Raw genomic sequence first — 19,507 nt, forward strand, 5'->3', positions numbered from 1 at the left:
ATTCTTCAGGCTATAAAAATAGTTAACAACAATAACAAAAATGGAATAACTAGCCTTGTCTAATATCTTGGTTTTCACAAGTAATCTAGGTATATTATTCAAAATAGATAAATTAGTTAAGCATAAATGGGGTAAACATTTATAAATTAACTTTTAATGTAATTTGAAATATTAAAGCTATATTAAATTAATATTCATTAAAATCTGGGTTATTTCCAAATGAGATTAAAACTGAGAAATTTCTGAACATAAATGTTTGTTCTTTGCTTCTTAAATTTTATGACTAAATATATTTGGTTCTATTAATGTACATAAAATTTATGTTGTGGAAAAGCATTTTTTAAAATTATAAAATGGTTCTCATCTATAAAATACCAGCATGTGACAGTTTAAAATTACTTGCTAAAAATTAAGGTTATTAAGAGTTAAAATTCTAATTAATATTTATAAATCTGTATATAAAGTACACCTAAGATGTTTTAATAATAAAAATCATTTTAAAAAGGCATTAAGCATGTGTTATTTAAAGAATAATTTTGTCTAATTTGAAGGTTAAAGGTTGTTTAAAATACGGAGTTAGAAAGAAAACAGAAACAAGATACAAAGAAATCAGTAAGCAGGAAAGATGTAAAGAAGGTTATGAGTATGAAGATGTACTTTTGGTTAGAAAGGTTGAAAAGACAAGATAATAATTTTGTATGAGAATCTTGTGTGATAATTTTTTGTACTAAAATAAAATGACTGGTTGGTTTTTTTAAAAAAAGAAAGTACAGGACAAAGCAGAAAGTCTAAACATGCTGTAAAATTTCCAAGCAGGTAAATAAAAGTTAATGAAGGATGAATTTATGAAGAAATTTCACATTATCAAGTTGGCTATAATTAGAAGGAAATCACTTATAATTCTTTCTGAAGATTGAGCTTTGATATCAAAATAAAAATGCACTAATAGAAAACTAAAAATTTTATCCCATATGTTAGAACAGGGTTTTCCTGAAATATTGATTTGCTCAGCCTGGTGCAGTGGCTCACGCCTGTAATCCCAGCACTTTGGGAGGCCGAGGTAGGTGAATCATGACGTCAGGAGTTCAAGACCAGCCTGGCCAAGATGGTGAAAGCCTGTCTCTACTAAAAATACAAAAAAGTTAGCTGGGCATGGTGGCAGGAACTTGTAATCCCAGCTACTCAAGAGGGTGAGGCAGAGAATTGCTTGAACCCGGGAGGTGGAGGTTGCAGTGAGCCGAGATCGCACCACTGCACTCCAGCCTGGGTGACAGAGCGAGACTCTGTCTCAAAAAAAAAAAAAAAAAAAAAGGAAATACTGATTTGCTCTTAGTAAAACTGTAAAGAGGTTTTGATTTTTAACTTTGAAATCGGTTTCTTCAATAGTTATCTTCTAAATTGCAGGGAGTTTCTCTTTCCTCCACATTTCTTCCTAAGATTCTTTTAATTTCCCTAGTTACAGGTTAGAAATGCCATCTTTTTCATTCAGAATGGAAATTTCCTTTCTTATGGCAAAATTTTCTTCTTAAAGCTTCTCCGATTCCTATCTGAGAAGCTCAACTTTTGCTCTATCTCAACAGCACATCATTTGCAGGTCCCACACCATGGCCTTCAGCTCTTTCTCTTTGAGAAGACCTGTGATGATAGCCCTCTGCTTCAACCTTTGTCACTCCTGTAACTTTTTTCTCCAGTTCTATATCTGCTATTATAACGTGACACTGAAATATTTCTCCTGAAAGCCTTGGAAAGTAATGTTGCCTTCCAATATAACTTGATTCTGTACTCTTGGCTTTTCTTGTGTCTGAATTGTTCCATGTAACCAGGAATCTACACATACTTTAATTTTTTCTAAGAGCCATGTATTCCCCTGCCCAAGGTGCTAGTTTTCCTGTTTCTTCCCTATAACATGGGGTACGCTTACAGCTTGGACACACATTCTTTCTGTGTTCAGTTAAATTCAAGTATCATTTTCAAAAGTTTCAGCTTCCAGGTTATCTAAACAAGCTTCCCGCAAGGAGAAGCACTCACACCGTAAGAGGTTTTTCTTTGGCTTTTTGGTAACTGGCCTAAAAAAATAAAGAATTTATGTTTTATCAAGATAATTTTCTGTGTTGTCTTTATTAGGTTTTTGATTACTTCGGGAAACTGAGCTTTGAAAGAGTTAAGGTTTTCACATCCATGTAACTTTCTGTATTGCTCTCAAAGTCTTTTGATTATCACTCTTGTTAAATGACTGTTATTGCACAGTGGCCTATGATTGTTTTGAGCAAGCATTTTAAACCTTTTGACATATAATGACAGGCTTCCTTGGGATCAAAATTCTGAAGTTAGTCTTTTGACCTAGAATTAACTTTGAGAGTTTCCAGTTAGGTCCCTGGGGAGCCTGAAAGAATGTATCTCTCATCTTACAGAGATATTACATGATTAGACTTATTTAGTAAATCGTATGGGAAACATCATCAAATGATAAGTGGTATTGGATCTTCTTTCAGTTACATTTATGGGAATGGTACTGATATGAATGTTTCAAAAACTATATAAATTCCTAGAGATCTAGTATGTTATCAGTCATAATTTTGGTTGCTAAACCTTCTTTTAAGTTATATTTATATGAATATTGTTGATGTATTCTAAAAGTTATATAGAATTTATAAAAGTCCGATGGTCTTGATGTGATGCTGCCATTCATGATTCTGGGTGTTCTCTTAAGATGCCGCAATAGAAAGAAATAAATTTTCTTGTCAATTGTGAACTGTCGTATGATTTTCACCCATAGCTAGTGTAAGCTTTTATCATCCACATTTACTGTTTGAATTTTTCTCTAAAAGCTTTTGCAATTAGCTATAGTCTAAAATTGCTTTCTATGGAAAGGACCCTAACAAGCACTCTTGAACACAGATTTCTGAAAACCTTAAGATCAATGGACTAAATAACAATTTTCAGAACTCTAACCAAAAACTGAAGCATTCATGGAATGCTAATCAAGATCAAGCAAAACAAAAAATTAATTACATAAAATTAAGTAACTGATGATAACAATGTTTTTATAACTTTTGTTTAAAACATTTTGAGTTCTTTACTTAAATGTTTTGTTCACCAGATTTAAGACAATGTTCTATCTTAAGCTATCTATGGTCTACAGCGATTTGGTAAAGTATACTTTTGTGAATAGAGGTGAAAACATTTGCTTTTTCTCCCTATTTGATTCCTCCAAAATTTGGTAACTATTCATATTCTTACTTTTTAAGACAGTGTGCCTAAGTTCAATAAAAATCTGTTATCTTTATAGCAGGATAAAATTGTAAACCTTGATTATATTACCAAGGATTTGACCAAATTTCATATTCAAGAATGTGTATAGAATGTCTGTCTTCAAGAGTTCCCAGTTTTAAGTGATTGAGGAAAAAGTGTCACTTCCTGGCAGGCCCAGGAGCCTTAAGGCTGTAAGGAAAACCCAAAGTCTGCATTGGATTGGCTTCCTGGCCTCAAGAGGTTTTTAAACCTGCGATTCCTATGTGATCGATGCAGAGAAAAAAAGTTGTGTTTCTAAAAGACTGTCATAAACCTGCTGTTAGACTGTAGCCCCGTTCGTTATTTGAAAGTTCTTGTTATCTGCCTATAGGCTAAACTAGATCTGAATTCCTTTAGATTCCTCCAATCTCACTGTCCTCCACAGAATTACTAAAAATGGAAACTGCTTTGTTCTGAAAGTCTGATATATGAGCCATAGAAAGTGCACCAAACTGCTCGATGCTATAACCCAGTGACACGCAAACAGTAAACTTGGATAAGCTGATGTTTTTCATGCTGTAGACATGACATCAGAATGAGACTCCACATCATATGAGACTTATCTCTCTTAATATCCACCTTTTTCACTTGGCAGGATAATGGTATAATTGAAATTTCACAATTAGTAACTTCTATTATAATTTGACAGAACCTGACCCAAGAAATCCTTAGTATCTACTGGTTACATTTTAAAATGTCTGTACTATTGTTAATATCACATGCTGTACCTGGATAAATTTCTCTGGGAAAGTTTTACAAAATAAGAAGATAGGTCACATGGCTACAACAGGTCTCACCTAATTCCCCATGGTTATTTGATTTATTCTATTGGTTGCCTTTCAAACTTAGGTCTATTATGCAAAACCATTACGCAAACTGAGACGGTCATATTAGTATTAATCTTGCTTTGTATTTTACCTTTTTAAACTTAGTATCTGTTGTTTGTTAAATTTTTTCAGAAGTATAACTCCTAACAAAATAATGTTGGTCCAGCACTTTGAGATAATAGAGATAATGGCAAAAGACTACAGGAGAGACAAGATTGAACTCAGTAATGGACTTCCAGGAGGCTTAGCCTGAGAGTCACCCACTTCAAACCTCCCTTGTTGCTCAAATGTGGCTAACAGGGTTTCAACATTGACTCCTAGTCACTGATCACTCCCCACAATGTGTAGTGAGATCAACAATCTGACACAGGCCCATCCTGGCATTAAGGGACATAAAAATCTAACCACAGGCCAGGCACGGTGGCTTACACCTGTAATCCCAGCACTTTGGGAGGCTGAGGTGGGTGGACCGCTTGAGTCCAGGAGTTTGAGACCAGCCTGGGAAACACAGCGAAACCCATCTCTATTAAAACACACACACACACACACACACACACACACACACACACACCCCACCTAACTATAAGGTGATTGATCAGTGATACTTTTGGAGAAAGATCTTGATCCAAAAAGGAAATGTGAAAGTTGTCAGAATCAAAATGGAGTAACTGGCATTAAACAAACAAACAAAAGGAACTTTCACAAAGCACCAGGGAAGGCCATAAAGAGTGGGTTCTCACGCCTCGATGCCTGATAACAAAAAGGACTACAAAAAACACAACCTTGCACAAAGGCCACCACCATGTTACAGGAAAACATACTTCTGCAAGGGCATTTGACCAGCCACTGCCCATCCCGCCCTGGACTGGCATCACCCTTGTTATTCATCTTTGCAGCCAAAGATAATTATCTTAAAACAGTGAAGTAATCCTCTTGTATTTTCCCATTAAAAACCTTTGTCCTCCTTTACCCCCCTGAATACGCAGTTTACTATGGCACACATACTCCCATTGCGATGCCCTATGCCCAAATGAATATCATTTTCTTTTAGAGAGCCTGTTTGTCATTTAGGTGGACACACTGAAATTTTCAATGACTTGAGTCAATTAATTCTTTCTGTTTTTAAAGACAGCTTCCATTTTTTATTGATAACTATAGGATCCTAACTGCTAAGCATATATGTTGATCATGTTTATATGTTTATGTTGGGGACATTATTATAAATGTGAAAGAAGTATCTATAAATGTGATTATGGATTACTCACTGACACACTCAAAAAGCGCGGTGCTCTGAGTTATAGTAAAGCCTGTTTCGTTGGTGTTTGCCTGATAATATCTTACACCTCATCTCTCATCATCAGCAAGTTGCATCCCACTGACCATCCCCCCGCTCTCCATCAAAAAAACCACTTGATTTCCAGGAATTGCCATAGGCTAGAGTCTCAGGTGTATAAAATTTCACTCATTGACTTAAGTGGAATGATTAACCTGGAGGAGACTCCAATCAACCTGAATAGAGGCCACTCAAATGTCTCTTCCCATGGCTGAGTCTATTCTGCTCTAAAACATTCAGAGAAAAACCAATCGGGTGACATTTCAGTTTTGATTAGTGAGGTACCAAGCCCCTGAATATTGGGAGCATCTTGGTGACTGGTTGAATCTTGTGCATGACTTTTGATGTATGTTGTTATCTTTGGGTCACTGCTGACTATCTTTTCTCAATTCAGGTTAAATATTTTCAAAACACCTACTATGCCCAAGTAGCTGTGTTGAGTACTGTGTGAGCACGAGCAGCCCACATCTCAGGGTGCAGTCCAAGACATATGGTCATCAAGACAGAAGAGCAGATGGTGACAGGTACCAACCACCAAAGCTGTACATGCCAGGTTCAATGTCTTTGCTGGTAAAAATGGGCCACTGTCACTCTGCAGACTTTTCTCAGTGTTAAAAGCGGGTAGGAAAAGGTGATCGTGTAATTCTTGCTCCCTCAAATAAAGGGAATGTAAATGCATAAGAATGCACAGGTCTGAAATGTGAAAAGCACGTCAGCATAAAGTCCATACAGCATTTAATGGATCTTAACTTTACCCATCTCAAACTTTCTTTTGGAGATGGAGTCTCACTCTGTTGTCCAGGCTGGAGGGTGGAGTGCAGTGGCGCAATCTCCACTCACTGCAACCTCCAGCCTCCCAGAGGGCTGGGATTACAGGCGTGAGCCACCAGGCCCGGCCTTTTTTTTTTTTTTTTTTTTTTTTTTTTTGAGACAGAGTCTTACTCTGTTGCCCAAGCTTGAGTACAGTCTCGGCTCACTGCAGCCTCCACCTCCTGGGTTCAAGCCATCCTCTCACCTCAGCCTCCTGAGTAGCTGGGATTGCAGACACCCGCCACCACACCCAGCTAATGTATTTTTAGTAGAGATAGGGTTTCGTCCTGTTGGCCAGGGTGGTCTTGAACGCTTGACCTCAAGTGATCCGCCCATCTCGGCCTCCCAAGGTGCTAGGATTACAGGTATGAGCCACTGCGCCTGGCCCATCTCAAACTTTCTAATAACTATCATCTGAGCCTAAAATGCTAATTCTGTCTTTTTTGTCTAAAATAAATGGAAGGCCCATTACAGTCACTCAGAAAAAAAAATAGAATTCTTATCAGAAAAAAATGACATAAAACTGCATTTCTCATCATCTGTCAGAGATTTTGCTTCAGATAAGAAAACCCTCACTACCGCCCCTTCTATGGGAAACGTAGCTCATCCCATAAGCAATGCAATGGACTTCTTTTCTATAGACGCCCAAATACTGACTTCATATCTGTGATTCTATCCTGGTAATTTCATTTCAGGAGCTAGAGCTTGTGAGGAAAAGTAGTATTTTAACTTCTGAGTCTTTTCCAGCCTTCTGCAGTGATAGATCTAGCCAATATAGTTGAATTCTGAAAATATTTTACATTACAATTCTCAGCTGCCTTAGGACCTGGATTAAATTATTTTTATTCCTGATCCAAAGTTCGCAGAAACAAAAAGTGAAAACAGGCGATCTGCATGTTTCCTCATCTGGGCGTGGTGAGAAGCCAACAGCAGGCACCTTCCACTGGGACCAGTGCTGCATTCTCTTTTTTTCTTTTTTTGAAACGGAGTCTTGCTCTGTCATCCAGGCTGGAGTGCAATGGTGTAATTTCGGCTCACTGCAACCTCTGCCTCCTGGCTTCAAGTGATTCATTCTCCTGCCTCAGCCTCCCGAGTAGCTGGGACTACAGGTGCCCGCCACCATGCCCGGCCAATTTTTGTATTTTTAGTAGAGGTGGAGTGTCACCATATTGTCCAGGCTGGTCTCGAACTCCTGACCTTGGGATCCACCTGCCTTGGCCTCCCAAAGTGCTGGGATTACAGGCATGAGCCACCGCGCCCAGCCTCTCTTTTCTATTTTATTCATTTATTCACTCCATCACTAGAGAACGCTGGCTTTGAGCTCATGTGCCTCAGACACAGGTGCACTCATGGAGCACAGAAGCGAGTTGGACAAAGTCCGGGCCTTTGTAGTGTGACGTGGCCATTAGGGCCCACAGATCCTTCCCTGCAGTTGCTGTCTCCCTTTCTTCAGGTTCCGAGGAAGCCTTCCCTGGCCGCCTTCATAACTCTGACCTCCTCCCTCCCTCCAACCTACCAGCATCAAATGCACCAGCTATGCTCCTCTTTTCCCTTGCTGTCTGTTGCCCTGCACTTTGGGAGGCTGAGGCAGGTGGATCACCCGAGGTCGGGAGTTTGAGACCAGCGTGATCAACATGGAGAAACCCCATCTCTACTAAAAATACAAAATTAGCCGGGCATGGTGGCATATGCCACCACTCTTGGAGTGGGCTCCAAGAGGAAAAGATCCCTGCTTATGGCTATGTCCCAGTGCCTAGAAGAGAGGCGGCTCATAGGAAGTGTTGAAAAAAGTGTGGAATGAATCAATAAACAGCTCTTGATTTAGTGGCAAGAGAAGTACAGGCCTCACCTCCACCGCGCAGGCCTCATCTACGCCATCCAGCCCTCACCCACAGTGTCCAGACCTCACTTCTCCCACCCAGGCCTCCACCCAGTCATCTAGGCATCTCCCTGCCGTCTAGCCCAAAACCGGAACAGCACAGCCCTCACCTCTGCTGCCCAGGCCTCATCTACGCCATCCAGCCCTCACTCCTGCCACCCAGCCCTCACCTCTGCTGCCCAGGCCTCATCTACGCCATCCAGCCCTCACTCCTGCCACCCAGCCCTCACTCCTGCCGCCCAGCCCTCACCTCTGCTGTCCAGGCATCACTCCTGCCGCCCAGCCCTCACCTCTGCTGTCCAGGCATCACCCTTGCTGTCCAGCCGACACCTACGATGCGCAGTCCATGCCTCTGCTGCCCAGGCCTCATCTATGCCACTCAGCCCTCACCCATGCCATCTAGCCCTCACTCAAGCCACCCAGCTCTCACTTCCTTCATCCAGGCATCATTCCTGCCACCCAGGCCTCATCTGCACTGCCCAGCCCTCACCTCCCCTGTCCAGCCCGTCCTCACCTACACTGCACAGCCCTCACCTCCCCTGTCCAGCCCGTCCTCACCTACACTGCACAGCCCTCACCTCCCCTGTCCAGCCCGTCCTCACCTACACTGCACAGCCCTCACCTCCCCTGTCCAGCCCGTCCTCACCTACACTGCGCAGCCCTCACCTCCCCCGTCCAGCCCTCGCCTCCCCCGTCCAGCCCTCACCTCCATCATGCAGCCACTGTCTCTGCTGTCCAGTCCTCACCTATGCCACACAGTCCGCATCTACACTGTACGGCCCTCCCCTGTGCCATCCAGCCGGCATCTTCTATGTAACACAACAAGAGCTGGAAGAGAAAAGGCCCTGGTCCCTGGGCGTGGAGGCGCAGAGCCACCTAGGACTGCAAAAGAACTCTTAACGGCCAGCCATGGAGCTGGGTGTTGACATCCCATGGAACTTGCTAAACCAGATGAGCAGAAGAGCACTCCAGGCCACCCAAACTGCGCGGAGAATCCAGGCACAAGGAAGTGCTAAGCAGAGCCCTCATGGGCTGTGGGGAGTGGGTGGAGGCACTGCCAACAGGGCAGGAGGGATTGAGGGAATGTCCCTGAGCCGCCATACTGAGGAGGCGTGATCTGGGAGCAGAGAGCCATGGTTGGTTACGGAGTGGCACAAACACGGTGCCAGTGTCCAGCACTGACAGTCAGGTGGCGTGGCAGTCAATGCATGGCCCAGATGGGAGACTGAGGCTTGAACTAAGTCAGTAATGAGAAGGATAAGCTGAATATAATTCAGAACACTTTCACAATTTAGGCAAAATTTTTAAAAAAGTTTCCAGTTCACTTTGAGGTTTCTACCTGGAATAAGCAGATGGTGATGTCATTCACTGAGATGGAGGCAAAAGTTTCGGTGGAAAGATAAGATACCTGGGCCAGGTGCGGTGGCTCACACCTATAATCCTAGCACTCTGGGAGGCTGAGGCAGGCAGATCACCTGAGGTCAGGAGTTCCAGACCAGCCTGGCCAACACAGTGAAACCCCAACTCTACTAAAAATACAAAAAATAGCCGGGCATGGTGGCGTGCCTAGTCCCAGCTACTCGGGAGGCTGAGGCAGAAGAATTGCTTGAACCCAGGAGACAGAGGTTACAGTGAGCCGAGATCGCACCACTGCACTCCAGCCTGGGCGACAGAGCGAGACTTAGTCTCAAAAAAAAGAAAAGAAAAGAAAAGATACCTAGTTCTGAATAAGATACAATTGCTACTGTTAGTAATTCAAGCACATAATGATCTCCCACTACTAGCTTGGAGAGAGGCATTGCTTTCTAGGTGACAAAGCATTGTCCCCTCCCAGGCCAAGAGAAATGCTCTTGGGTACAGCAATAGCCCTGCCGAGAAGGGGCTGGTCTGAAGGAGTTTCATGGGAACCTGGTTTTCTTGTCTCGCTTTTACCTACGGTGTCTTTTCCCACCATAAGTTCCACTCATCCCTGCGGCCTAGTCCACGGGTCCTCTTTTCCATGGTGCCGCAGAGATGCTCCAGGCAGACGCCTGCTCTGGCTGAGACCCGGGCCAGCTGCCCCTCCTGGCTGCTCTCCATCCTGAGATGTGCCTGCTCCTTTGTCCCCCTGGGAGACACTTGTACCCCCAGCTCTGATCCCAGAGCCTGGCCTGCTCCTCCTTCCACACATACGAGCCTGAGACCCCGCTCACATGGGAGGCATTTCTCAGTCACCTCCGCCCAGTTACAGCGAGAACCATGTGGTCAGAGTTGCATCTTCCTGAGTTGAATCTGGAAAATGCACGACCTACTTGTTTAATGATGTAAAAACATGTGCTTGGATCTGATCTCCGTCACTGAACCTTAAACGCAGAGTCTTCCCCTTCTGTCTCCTGCGGCTCATAAGTGCCTTATACTTACATGATCTGATGCAGGTTATCAAACGCTCATGTTCTACCTGCTACTGAGCTCTAGGCCAAAACAGGAATATTAAGAGATCCAAGTATTTGCTTGTGCTCATGTTTTGAACCATCCAGCCCCTCACCAGTGCCTTCTTCCATTTAGCTGATGTGACAATGGCAGGAAACCAGCACTCCGCAGCCCATGCCTCCCACCAGGATGCTACCTTGTTGGCGTCCCCGTCCGCTCTCAAATGCTCAGACTCACATAATAAATACACACTACTTAAAAAAAAGAATGGCTTCTTTAAAAACCGCAAAGGCAGCTGACTGCAGACAGCCTCTGAAGAGCTGCTTTCCTTGACCCCCCAAGGCTATAAAATAAATGCAATTTGAATAGGAAGTCTGTTCAAATTCACCAGCTCCTCTGGGAATAATGAAGATAAAACCCAAGCCTTGATCCCTGTGTTTGCAAAATGACTCAAAAAAAAAAAAAAAAAAAAATTGACATCATTTAAAGGACTCTGAGGCTTAAGAGTCCAACTCTAAAGTACACCCACTCCCTGAGGACGCAGAGCAAATGCAGGAAATCATGCCCTTCCAGGTGCAAAACAAATCAGATCTTGTCCCTCTCACAGGCATCCAAACACAAATCATCAGTTCCCGACAGAAACAAATCCTGCCCTGCCAAGCCAACAGAAAAACACTGGAGACAGAAATGAGCTCAGAGAAGGGCCGAGGGACAATGACAAGGTGGGGACCCTGGACCCTTGGGCTCCGCTAGCCTTCCCCACAGCTTGCAGAAGAGGGCTCAGCTCCTCCATTACAGAAGAGACAAAATACAGGGACTGCTTCCATCAAATCCCCCATCATCTCACTCTGTCTGTCTGCAGAAGCTGTCAGGCCTGGCTGGGTGCTGCCTGTCTCAGGCTCTTACTGCAGAGCTCGTTTCCAGAGGGCCAGAGGCCGTCCTGCGTCTCCTTTAATGCCTGCGGGGGACGCAGAGGCCACTGAGTCTAGGATCAGGACTGCGACACCTACTTTCTCACTGTCCCATCTGCCTGGTAAACCTTTGTCTCTCTCTGAACATTCTGCATTTCAGATTGTCTTGTAGACACCATGAAGTGAGGTTTTGGTTTGAGCCAATTTGAAAATCTCTTCTTTAAATGGGCGAGTAAAGCCGAATATTCACAGGCATTGATACAGCTGGTTTTTTTTTTTTTTTTTTTGTAAATTATGCTGACAATATGGTTATTCTAAGGATTAAATATTTCACGTGTTGAACACAATGCCTGGCGCATAGTAAGTTCTATTTTAAATGTATATTGAATAAAACATAAATAGGACGTTAATGTGATTAAGACAAACAGAGAAAAGGATTTAGAGAGAGAAGAGGCCAAGAGACGCGGGAGAAGACAATGCTAACAGGTTGTCTTAACAACACATGGAAAGCTCCCCACTGCACAGCCCCCAGACGCCTCACTCCACGAGTGAAATCCCTGCACGGCAGGCCGAGAGCGTGGGTGCAGCAGTCTGCCTGACGTGAGAGCCATGTCATCACATATCTAGAAGGTAAGGGTACCTCCGGTTCTGGAACACACAATGTAGGCACATTTCGCTGGGGGCTCCATGTACATTTCTAAATAGATACCAGTGCAGGGACCTGGCTACCCTCTGATAAGAAGGAAGTGAGGCCTGACAGAAACTGACCTTCCAGGAACCTGGAAGAGACTGCTCTGACGGAGACAGGAGATGGCTGCTCTGTGAATACACTCAAATCTCCTAGGGCAGGAGGGGCAAAGTCACCGTTCTAGGACACGCCTGTGACCACACCAGGCCTCCAACAACGGAGCAGCTGGCTAAGGAACGATGTCCTGGGGCTCTGGCCACATGGAACAGACCCAGTCTGAGCTAGAGACACTCCCCAGGCCCACCAGGCATCAGCATGGGCTCCTGCCATGCGTGGAGCTCTTTGTCTTGACAGGGTCCCTGTGCCAAGAAGGCAACAGGCTCCGAGGGGAAAACTCGAGCAAGAGAGTCCCCTGAATCGGTGCCATCTGTCTAAATTCCAAGTATGCCTGCCTGATCTACCAGGGCACTGAAGAGCTTAATAGAGAAAAAAAAAAAAACAATCTGTGAGCTTTATCCCAAGCACAAAACAGCCACTCAGGCGTGGGAGAGCTCCTTTCTCCCCGTGTACGCCACACGCACTCACTCTACAGGGACCACAACATCCAATTCACAGGCATGGAGGGGAAACAGCAAAATAAACAGACTTCACTTTGGAGTTGTTTTTCAGAAAGCTGCAGTTTGTGAATTTCTCTTGCTTTTTAAAACAGAATATTTCCAAAACTTGGGCATCAATGCTTGGTCTTTTTAGGTGGGGGATAGAAGACTGGGCCATCTTCACAGACTCTCAGACCCCGGCTCTCGGCGGCCCCATTTGCCAGCCAGACTTCCTGCTTGGGGGACGGCTGCTCCCCCGGCTCGGTGCAGTTTTGCAGCTGCTGGTCTTGCTTAGTGAGGCACAGTTCTATCTGACCAATTGTCTGTACTTCCTCATCCTAAAAGTAAACAATGAAAGACGCTTTAGAATTCAGATCTTGGATTATCATCAAGGTCTTAAGATCATGAACTTCTAGAACCTGAAGATAACAAAAGCAGAGGCTCCATACCACAGGTTCTAGGTTCCAAGAACGGACCCCTTCATTGAGCAGAAGGCTGCTGTGCACTAAATTGGAACGAGTGGCCCCAGGTGACTCGCCTGTGGGCAGTGGAGCTGGGCTTGGGGGTTGGATCTCCTGGTCACCACCAGAGGCCAGCCTGGTGCCCTGGTGAAAAGCCTCTGCTTTTATGTTAGAGAAAATTAACAAAGTTACACACAGATACAACAGCACTCAACATACCTATCAAGATATTAGGAGAAGAAATGGCTTTTGTAGGCCAAAAGGGCAACAGTACCCTATTGCTAAAAGAACAGGTATATTCTTGTTAAAGATAAGCAAGAAGACCAACCCTGTCCTAGCATGCTGTCAAGAAACCATGCTTGCTCACACACAGCACATGCTCACACAGACACACATGCATGCTCACATACACAGATGTGCAGGCCTGTGCACACATGCAAAACATGCCCATATGTGCACACATACACACAGCACATGAACATGTTCATATGCACATGCACACAGAGGCACAGGCCCATGCACACACACAGCACATGCCCACATGCATGTACACACACACACATGCACATGCCCACACAGCACGTTCACATGCATGCACACATTCACACATGCACACACACGCCCACATGCATGTACACACACAGCACATGCACACAGCACATGCCCACATACATGTATACACATGCACACAGAGGACATGCACACACACATGCACATGCCCACACAGCACGTTCACATGCATGCACACATTCACACACGCACACACATGCCCACATGCATGTTCACACACAGCACATGCACACATGCATGTACATGCACACACAGCACATGCACACATAATGTACACACATGCACACACAGCACATGCCCACATGCATGTACACACACACACATGCCCACAGCACGTTCACATGCATGCACACATTCACACACGCACACACATGCCCACATGCATGTTCACACAGAGAACATGCACACACATGCACACACACAGCACATGCACACATGCATGTACCTGCACACACAGCACATGCACACATAATGTACACACATGCACACACAGCACATGCCCACATGCATGTACACACACATGCACACATGCATGTACACACACACATGCACACACACACCACATGCCCACATATACAGACACAAATGCACAAATACAAGTCTGCCCCAGGGAACTGCATGGTGAAGACAAGGCCATCAGAAAAGTAGAACCTGTCTTGAGAAAAAAAGGAAGACAAAACATAACTGTCTAACCTGGCTTGGTGGAAGGCACTGGATTTTGGGTATCACTCCATATACTCTGGCAAGGGCATCTTTAAAATCTGCAACCTGATTTTAAATACAAGTGTATTAGAAATTAAACTTCAACAGAAAAGATCTGACAGTTCTGGACTATCCTGAGGGCAACAGTGGCAGGGTCCTGGTCTCCCCTGGCTGGCAGGGCAACAGTGGCAGGGTCCTGGTCTCCCTTGGCTGGCAGGACAGGACCCAGCACAGGTGTGAGAATCATGCCCCCACCTCCACCCGCGAGGCAGAGGATGCTGTCAACCTGGGCTTCATCCCCAGACCACAAGCTGCTCGCTGCGGCTCTGTTTTCCTCTCTGCTCCTGTCTCTCTGGAGAGCGGAACTCTCCTCCTCCCAGTGTCTTTCTGGGCCCCGAGCTGTCTCACCTGAAACGCCACCTGCCACAGCCACCCTCATCCACCAACAACTACTCTGCCTTTCGCGGCCCATAAAGCTTTCTCAGCCCTGTCCACTCTGAAGTATCTCTCTCTCCCGACCCCCTCCCCACAGTGGACACATTCTCCTTCACAGAAGAAAGGCCCTGGGACCCCTCAGCTACCGGTCCCGAAACTGCAAACCTAGACCCCCGTGTGCTCCAACCTCCTCTTGGATGAGGGGCCTCCTCCTCGGTCTACTGAGGGAGTCCTCCCCCACTGCTTCTGCCTCGTGCCTTCCGAGTCAAACCTCCTAGGAGGACACCTGCATCCTCTCAGCCTCGTACTCTGGCTTTGGGGGGCACCAAGCTGGGGTCACCAGCTCCAGCAGGTGCCTTTTGCCCCTTGCCTCAGACACTGTCCACTCCTTCCACGAAGCTCTCCTGTGGGCCTCCTGAGCACCTGCTCCGCTGACCGCCTGGCTGCCGGCTGCCATTCCTGCCCCATCTCCTTGGCCTCCTTCTTCTCCTTCACTTACGGCGAGTTTTTTTTCACTGCCTTCCATTGGAAGCTCTCTTTTCCACCCCACGGCTTCCCTCCCATCCAGACTTCTCTTCCTGGACTCTGCAGAGAGCTCCAATTCGAACTGTCCATGCAGGGTCTGATCATCCTCCCCTCTTGCCAAGCTTCTGACACCAGCAAATGCCACTCCTATGGAGGCCTGAGGCAGGACCTCTGCCTCTCCCATCCCCCTGTCCCAAACGGCCAAGTCCAAGCTCCCCACACTATCCCTTCCTCTCCAGCTGCACAGCCATAGGCCCAGATTCCCCCAGCATGTGACCTCCTCGGAGGGTCTCTGTGCCTAGCCTCTCCCCAGCACCACAGGGACAGCAACAAGCAAACACCCCGGCCTACTCAGAGCTCAGCGCTGCTGGAGGATGAGGCCCTCACGTCTATGGCTCCCACCCGGCCCCTTCCCAACCCTCCTGCTCTGCCCCTGAGCCCCCTCAAGAGACAACTGGTCCCATATCTCCCAGCCCCCAACCCCCAGCTCTGCTCCACTGAACCACTCCCCTCAGGGCCTGGGCAGGCTGCAGGCCTCCATCTCAGCAACGCATTTCCCAGGAAATGTCTGGGTCGGCAGCTCTCCTGGGTGCTCCCGCAGCCCTGATTTCCCCATAAAACAGATGAGTGGATACGTGGCTGGATGCTGGATGCAAAAGCAACAAATTTCTCCTGATGATAAATCAAACTCCTTTCAAAGGACAGGACTCCGAGTATCCACCGTGCTGTTTCTGATGCCCAAACAAGCGCCGTTCGCACCTGGAAGCAGCTCAGCAAATGTGTGGCCCCTGTGGCTTTTGCCACCCCTGGAATCAGTTCCCTGAACACCAAGCTCTGGGCAAACATGGCAGGCACATGTCCCTCATCTATTCGCACATGAGTCCAGGTGAGGACGGTGAGGGCCCTGCAAGCGATCATCTTACGGCTTCCTGGGGTTGGGGTTGAGGGGGAGTCTGGAAAGGGCTGGTAGACTCCTTCCTCAAGTCCACTGCTCCCCAGACCCTGGAAAAATGGCTGCACAGGTAAGCAGACACCATGAGAGCAAAGACACTGTTGCCAATTTATTTCACAAACAGTCAAGATACCAAAATAATTGTTCAACATCCAGCCATCGCCCCAGAACTACTAAGATCAGTGACTGTCAACCTTTTTCTAAATCCACAACCTGTGATAAATACGAAAACTATCTCAAAGAATCTGATACCTTTCTCTAAGGCAAGAGTCTGCAAACATTTTCCGTAAAGGTCCACGTCGTAAATATCCCGGGATTTGTGGATGACACATCGGTCCCTACTGCAGCTACACCATGGGAGCACAGGCATCCCCAGGTAACAAAGGAATACAATTTTGTTTACAAAAACAGGCAACCAAGAGTTGAAAACAACTACTTTTTCTTTTTTTTTAAAAGAGACGTGATCTGGCTGTCGCCCAGACTGGAGTGCAGTGGGGTGACCATGGCTGACTGCAGCCTCAAATTCCTGGGCTCAGGCAATCCTCTGACCTTAGCTTCCTGAATAGCTGAGACCACAGACACATACTATCATGCTCAGCTACTTTTACTTCTTTCTAGAGGTCTCACTCTGCTGCCCAGGCTGGTCTCGAAATTCTAGCCGCAAGCAATCCTCCAGCCTGAGCCTCCCAAGGTCCTGGGATTTACAGGCGTGAGTCACCACACCTGGCCAAAAGCAACTTTTTGTATATGCTTACCAGCTAATAACATCTTGTCATGCTTAAATATCTATAGTTTCTTTTATCATAAAACAAATCACAATTTTATCATGAAAACAAACCACAAACAAATATAAGACTACGTTATAAAAGTGAATGTGACTCTTCAAACTGCAGATTCCACCTGCTCTGCCGGACCCTGGAGCACACACTTCTCACAAAGGGAGCCATGAAATCTGTGCTTCCAAATTACTGGTCTAAGCAGCCTTCAGCTCATACTCAACATGCACAGGAAAATAAAATGCAAATAAAATCTGTTTACATGATAACATTTAAGTAGGAAGGGGGTTTGCACTGGGGCAATTTACAGCCCATTGACTCAGAGGCTGAAATGGCCCTGCTGGAGGTCCCTGGGAGATACACACGAGAAAAGAAGCAAAAGCAAGACTTACTTGGTAGTAATTGATGGATGGTTTTATCCCCAATTTTAGAAGCACACTAAAATTTAAATTCAAAAAAGTTAGCTGTATAATGAAGGTCCATTTTCCTTTCTTGTTCTTTTCAGATATCATATTTCATGGTAAAAATTAAGACACTCTTAAAGGAAAGTGTTTTCTATGACTTTATGCAACAAATGTGCCAACATGGACTGCAAATACATGGCTCCCAGTCCCCGCCTTCCCCACCCCTTAGCACACACACAAACTGCTCCAGGCAGGCACCCTTTCCAGTTCCTGACTCCTTCGGAGCATGGGAGCGCTGGGGCCACCACCGAGTCGAGCTGGCACACACATCACCACCCGTTTGCCACACCTGCTTTAAAAGACAGCAATTGAAATCGGCTTCCAGGCTTACCCTGGTAAACTGCATTTGGACAAATCTTTAAACACAGTCACACATCACATTACGACATTCAGTCAGTGAAGGCCCACATGTACGAGGGCGGTCCCATATGACCACATTTCTACTGTGCCTTTTCTATGTTGAGATGCGTTTAGATACACAAATCCTTACCATTGTGTTACATACAGGTGCCTACAGTACTCAGCAGAGTCACACACCATACAGGTTTGCAGCCTCGAAGCAACAGGCTATACCACAAAGCATAGGTGTGTCGCGGGCTGTATCAGCTAAGTAAGTGCACTCCAAGGTGTTCACATAATGACAATTTTATACCCCATCACCAAGCAATACATAACCGTATGGTAAGTCCCTACAGCTTTCAATCAGCTCCTAAAGCACTTCTACACAGAATCCTACCAAACTACCATATATAGAATTCACTTATTAAATTATAAAGGTACATTGTAAAATTCTGAATCATTGCAGAAGAATATCCTAGTTCCCCATCAAGCCTTGGTAGAAAATTCTAGATCACGATCACAGAGCGGACACAAAGACTTAGACATCCTCTGTGGGCAGTAACTTATTGTCAGACTGTCTTGGCCACAGAGTTCCTGGAACAAGGACCGAGATGCCGGACCAGGGTCCTTTCAGCCCCATCATGGCCCGAACCCACGGGACCTCGCCTACCCTAGCTGTTGGTGTTGTATGAATAACAGGTTTCAGACTTTGCAGTTAAAAAAAAAATGTAAACTAGCTTATTAATTTTTTAATATTTATCCTAAGTTTCCATGATCCTATTTTTGATATAGAGTTTAATAAAATATTTTTGAAATTAATTTAACCTGTTTCTTTTTGCTCCTTTTAATGATGCTACTAGAAAATTTAAAATGACATCTGTGGCTCGTGTTACATGTCTATTGGGTAGCAGGCTCCTGACTTGGGTGATCAAGGGAATACGGCAACGAGAGAAAGATGTGGGGAAATGCAGCACCTAACCTGGCATCATGCTTTCTGCTGAGTTGAGATGAGCTTGGCACTCATCCCAGGTCTTTATCTGTGGGTACTCTAGCACGTGCCATCAGCTCATCTGTGTCCATGGGAACCCTGAGAACTTTGCTTCAAGATGATTTGTGGTTTTTCAGGTTTGCTGTCTTCATATTATGAAGTGAAGAAAAAAAAGTTAGTTTTTTATTCTATTTTATTTTTTTGACACAGAGTCTTGCTCTGTGGCCCAGGCTGGACTGCAGTGGTGCGATCTCGACTCACTGCAACCTCCGCCTCCTGGTTTCAAGAGATTCTCCTGCCTCAGCCTCCTGAGTAGCTAGGATTACGTGCACCACCATGCCCAGCTAATTTTTGTATTTTTAGTAGAGACGGGGGTTTCACCATGTTGGCCAGGCTATTCATGAACTCCTGACCTCGTGATCCACCCGCCTTGGCCTCCCAAAGTGTTGGGATTACAGGCGTGAACCACTGTGCCCAGCCTGTTCCAGTTTATGATAATTTGAAAAGCCAACCTATGAGAAAAAGACAATTTGTGATACCAGTTTACAAGG

At 45.4% G+C, this 19,507-nt stretch overlaps 1 protein-coding gene across 3 annotated transcripts in view; it reads right to left on the minus strand.

The window, feature by feature from the left end:
* Window positions 1-12,806: 12,806 nt before the first annotated feature.
* Window positions 12,807-19,507, minus strand: part of RNASET2 (ribonuclease T2) — a 28,542-nt gene continuing 21,841 nt past the window's right edge. The window contains exons 7-9 of one of the 3 annotated variants that reach the window (XM_001136814.7): window positions 17,558-17,603; window positions 14,469-14,543; window positions 12,807-13,082 (exon numbers count right to left, since the gene is read on the minus strand). In XM_001136814.7, the coding sequence (XP_001136814.2) occupies window positions 12,879-13,082; window positions 14,469-14,543; window positions 17,558-17,603 (325 nt within the window). In that variant the 3' untranslated portion in view covers window positions 12,807-12,878. Of the gene's footprint in view, window positions 13,083-14,085; window positions 14,431-14,468; window positions 14,544-17,557; window positions 17,604-19,507 lie in introns of those variants that run through there. The other 2 variants (XM_063813679.1, XM_054686486.2) reach the window with 2 other exon arrangements.

This window comes from Pan troglodytes, chromosome 5 (assembly GCF_028858775.2).
Source record: "Pan troglodytes isolate AG18354 chromosome 5, NHGRI_mPanTro3-v2.0_pri, whole genome shotgun sequence".
NCBI lineage: Eukaryota > Metazoa > Chordata > Mammalia > Primates > Hominidae > Pan > Pan troglodytes.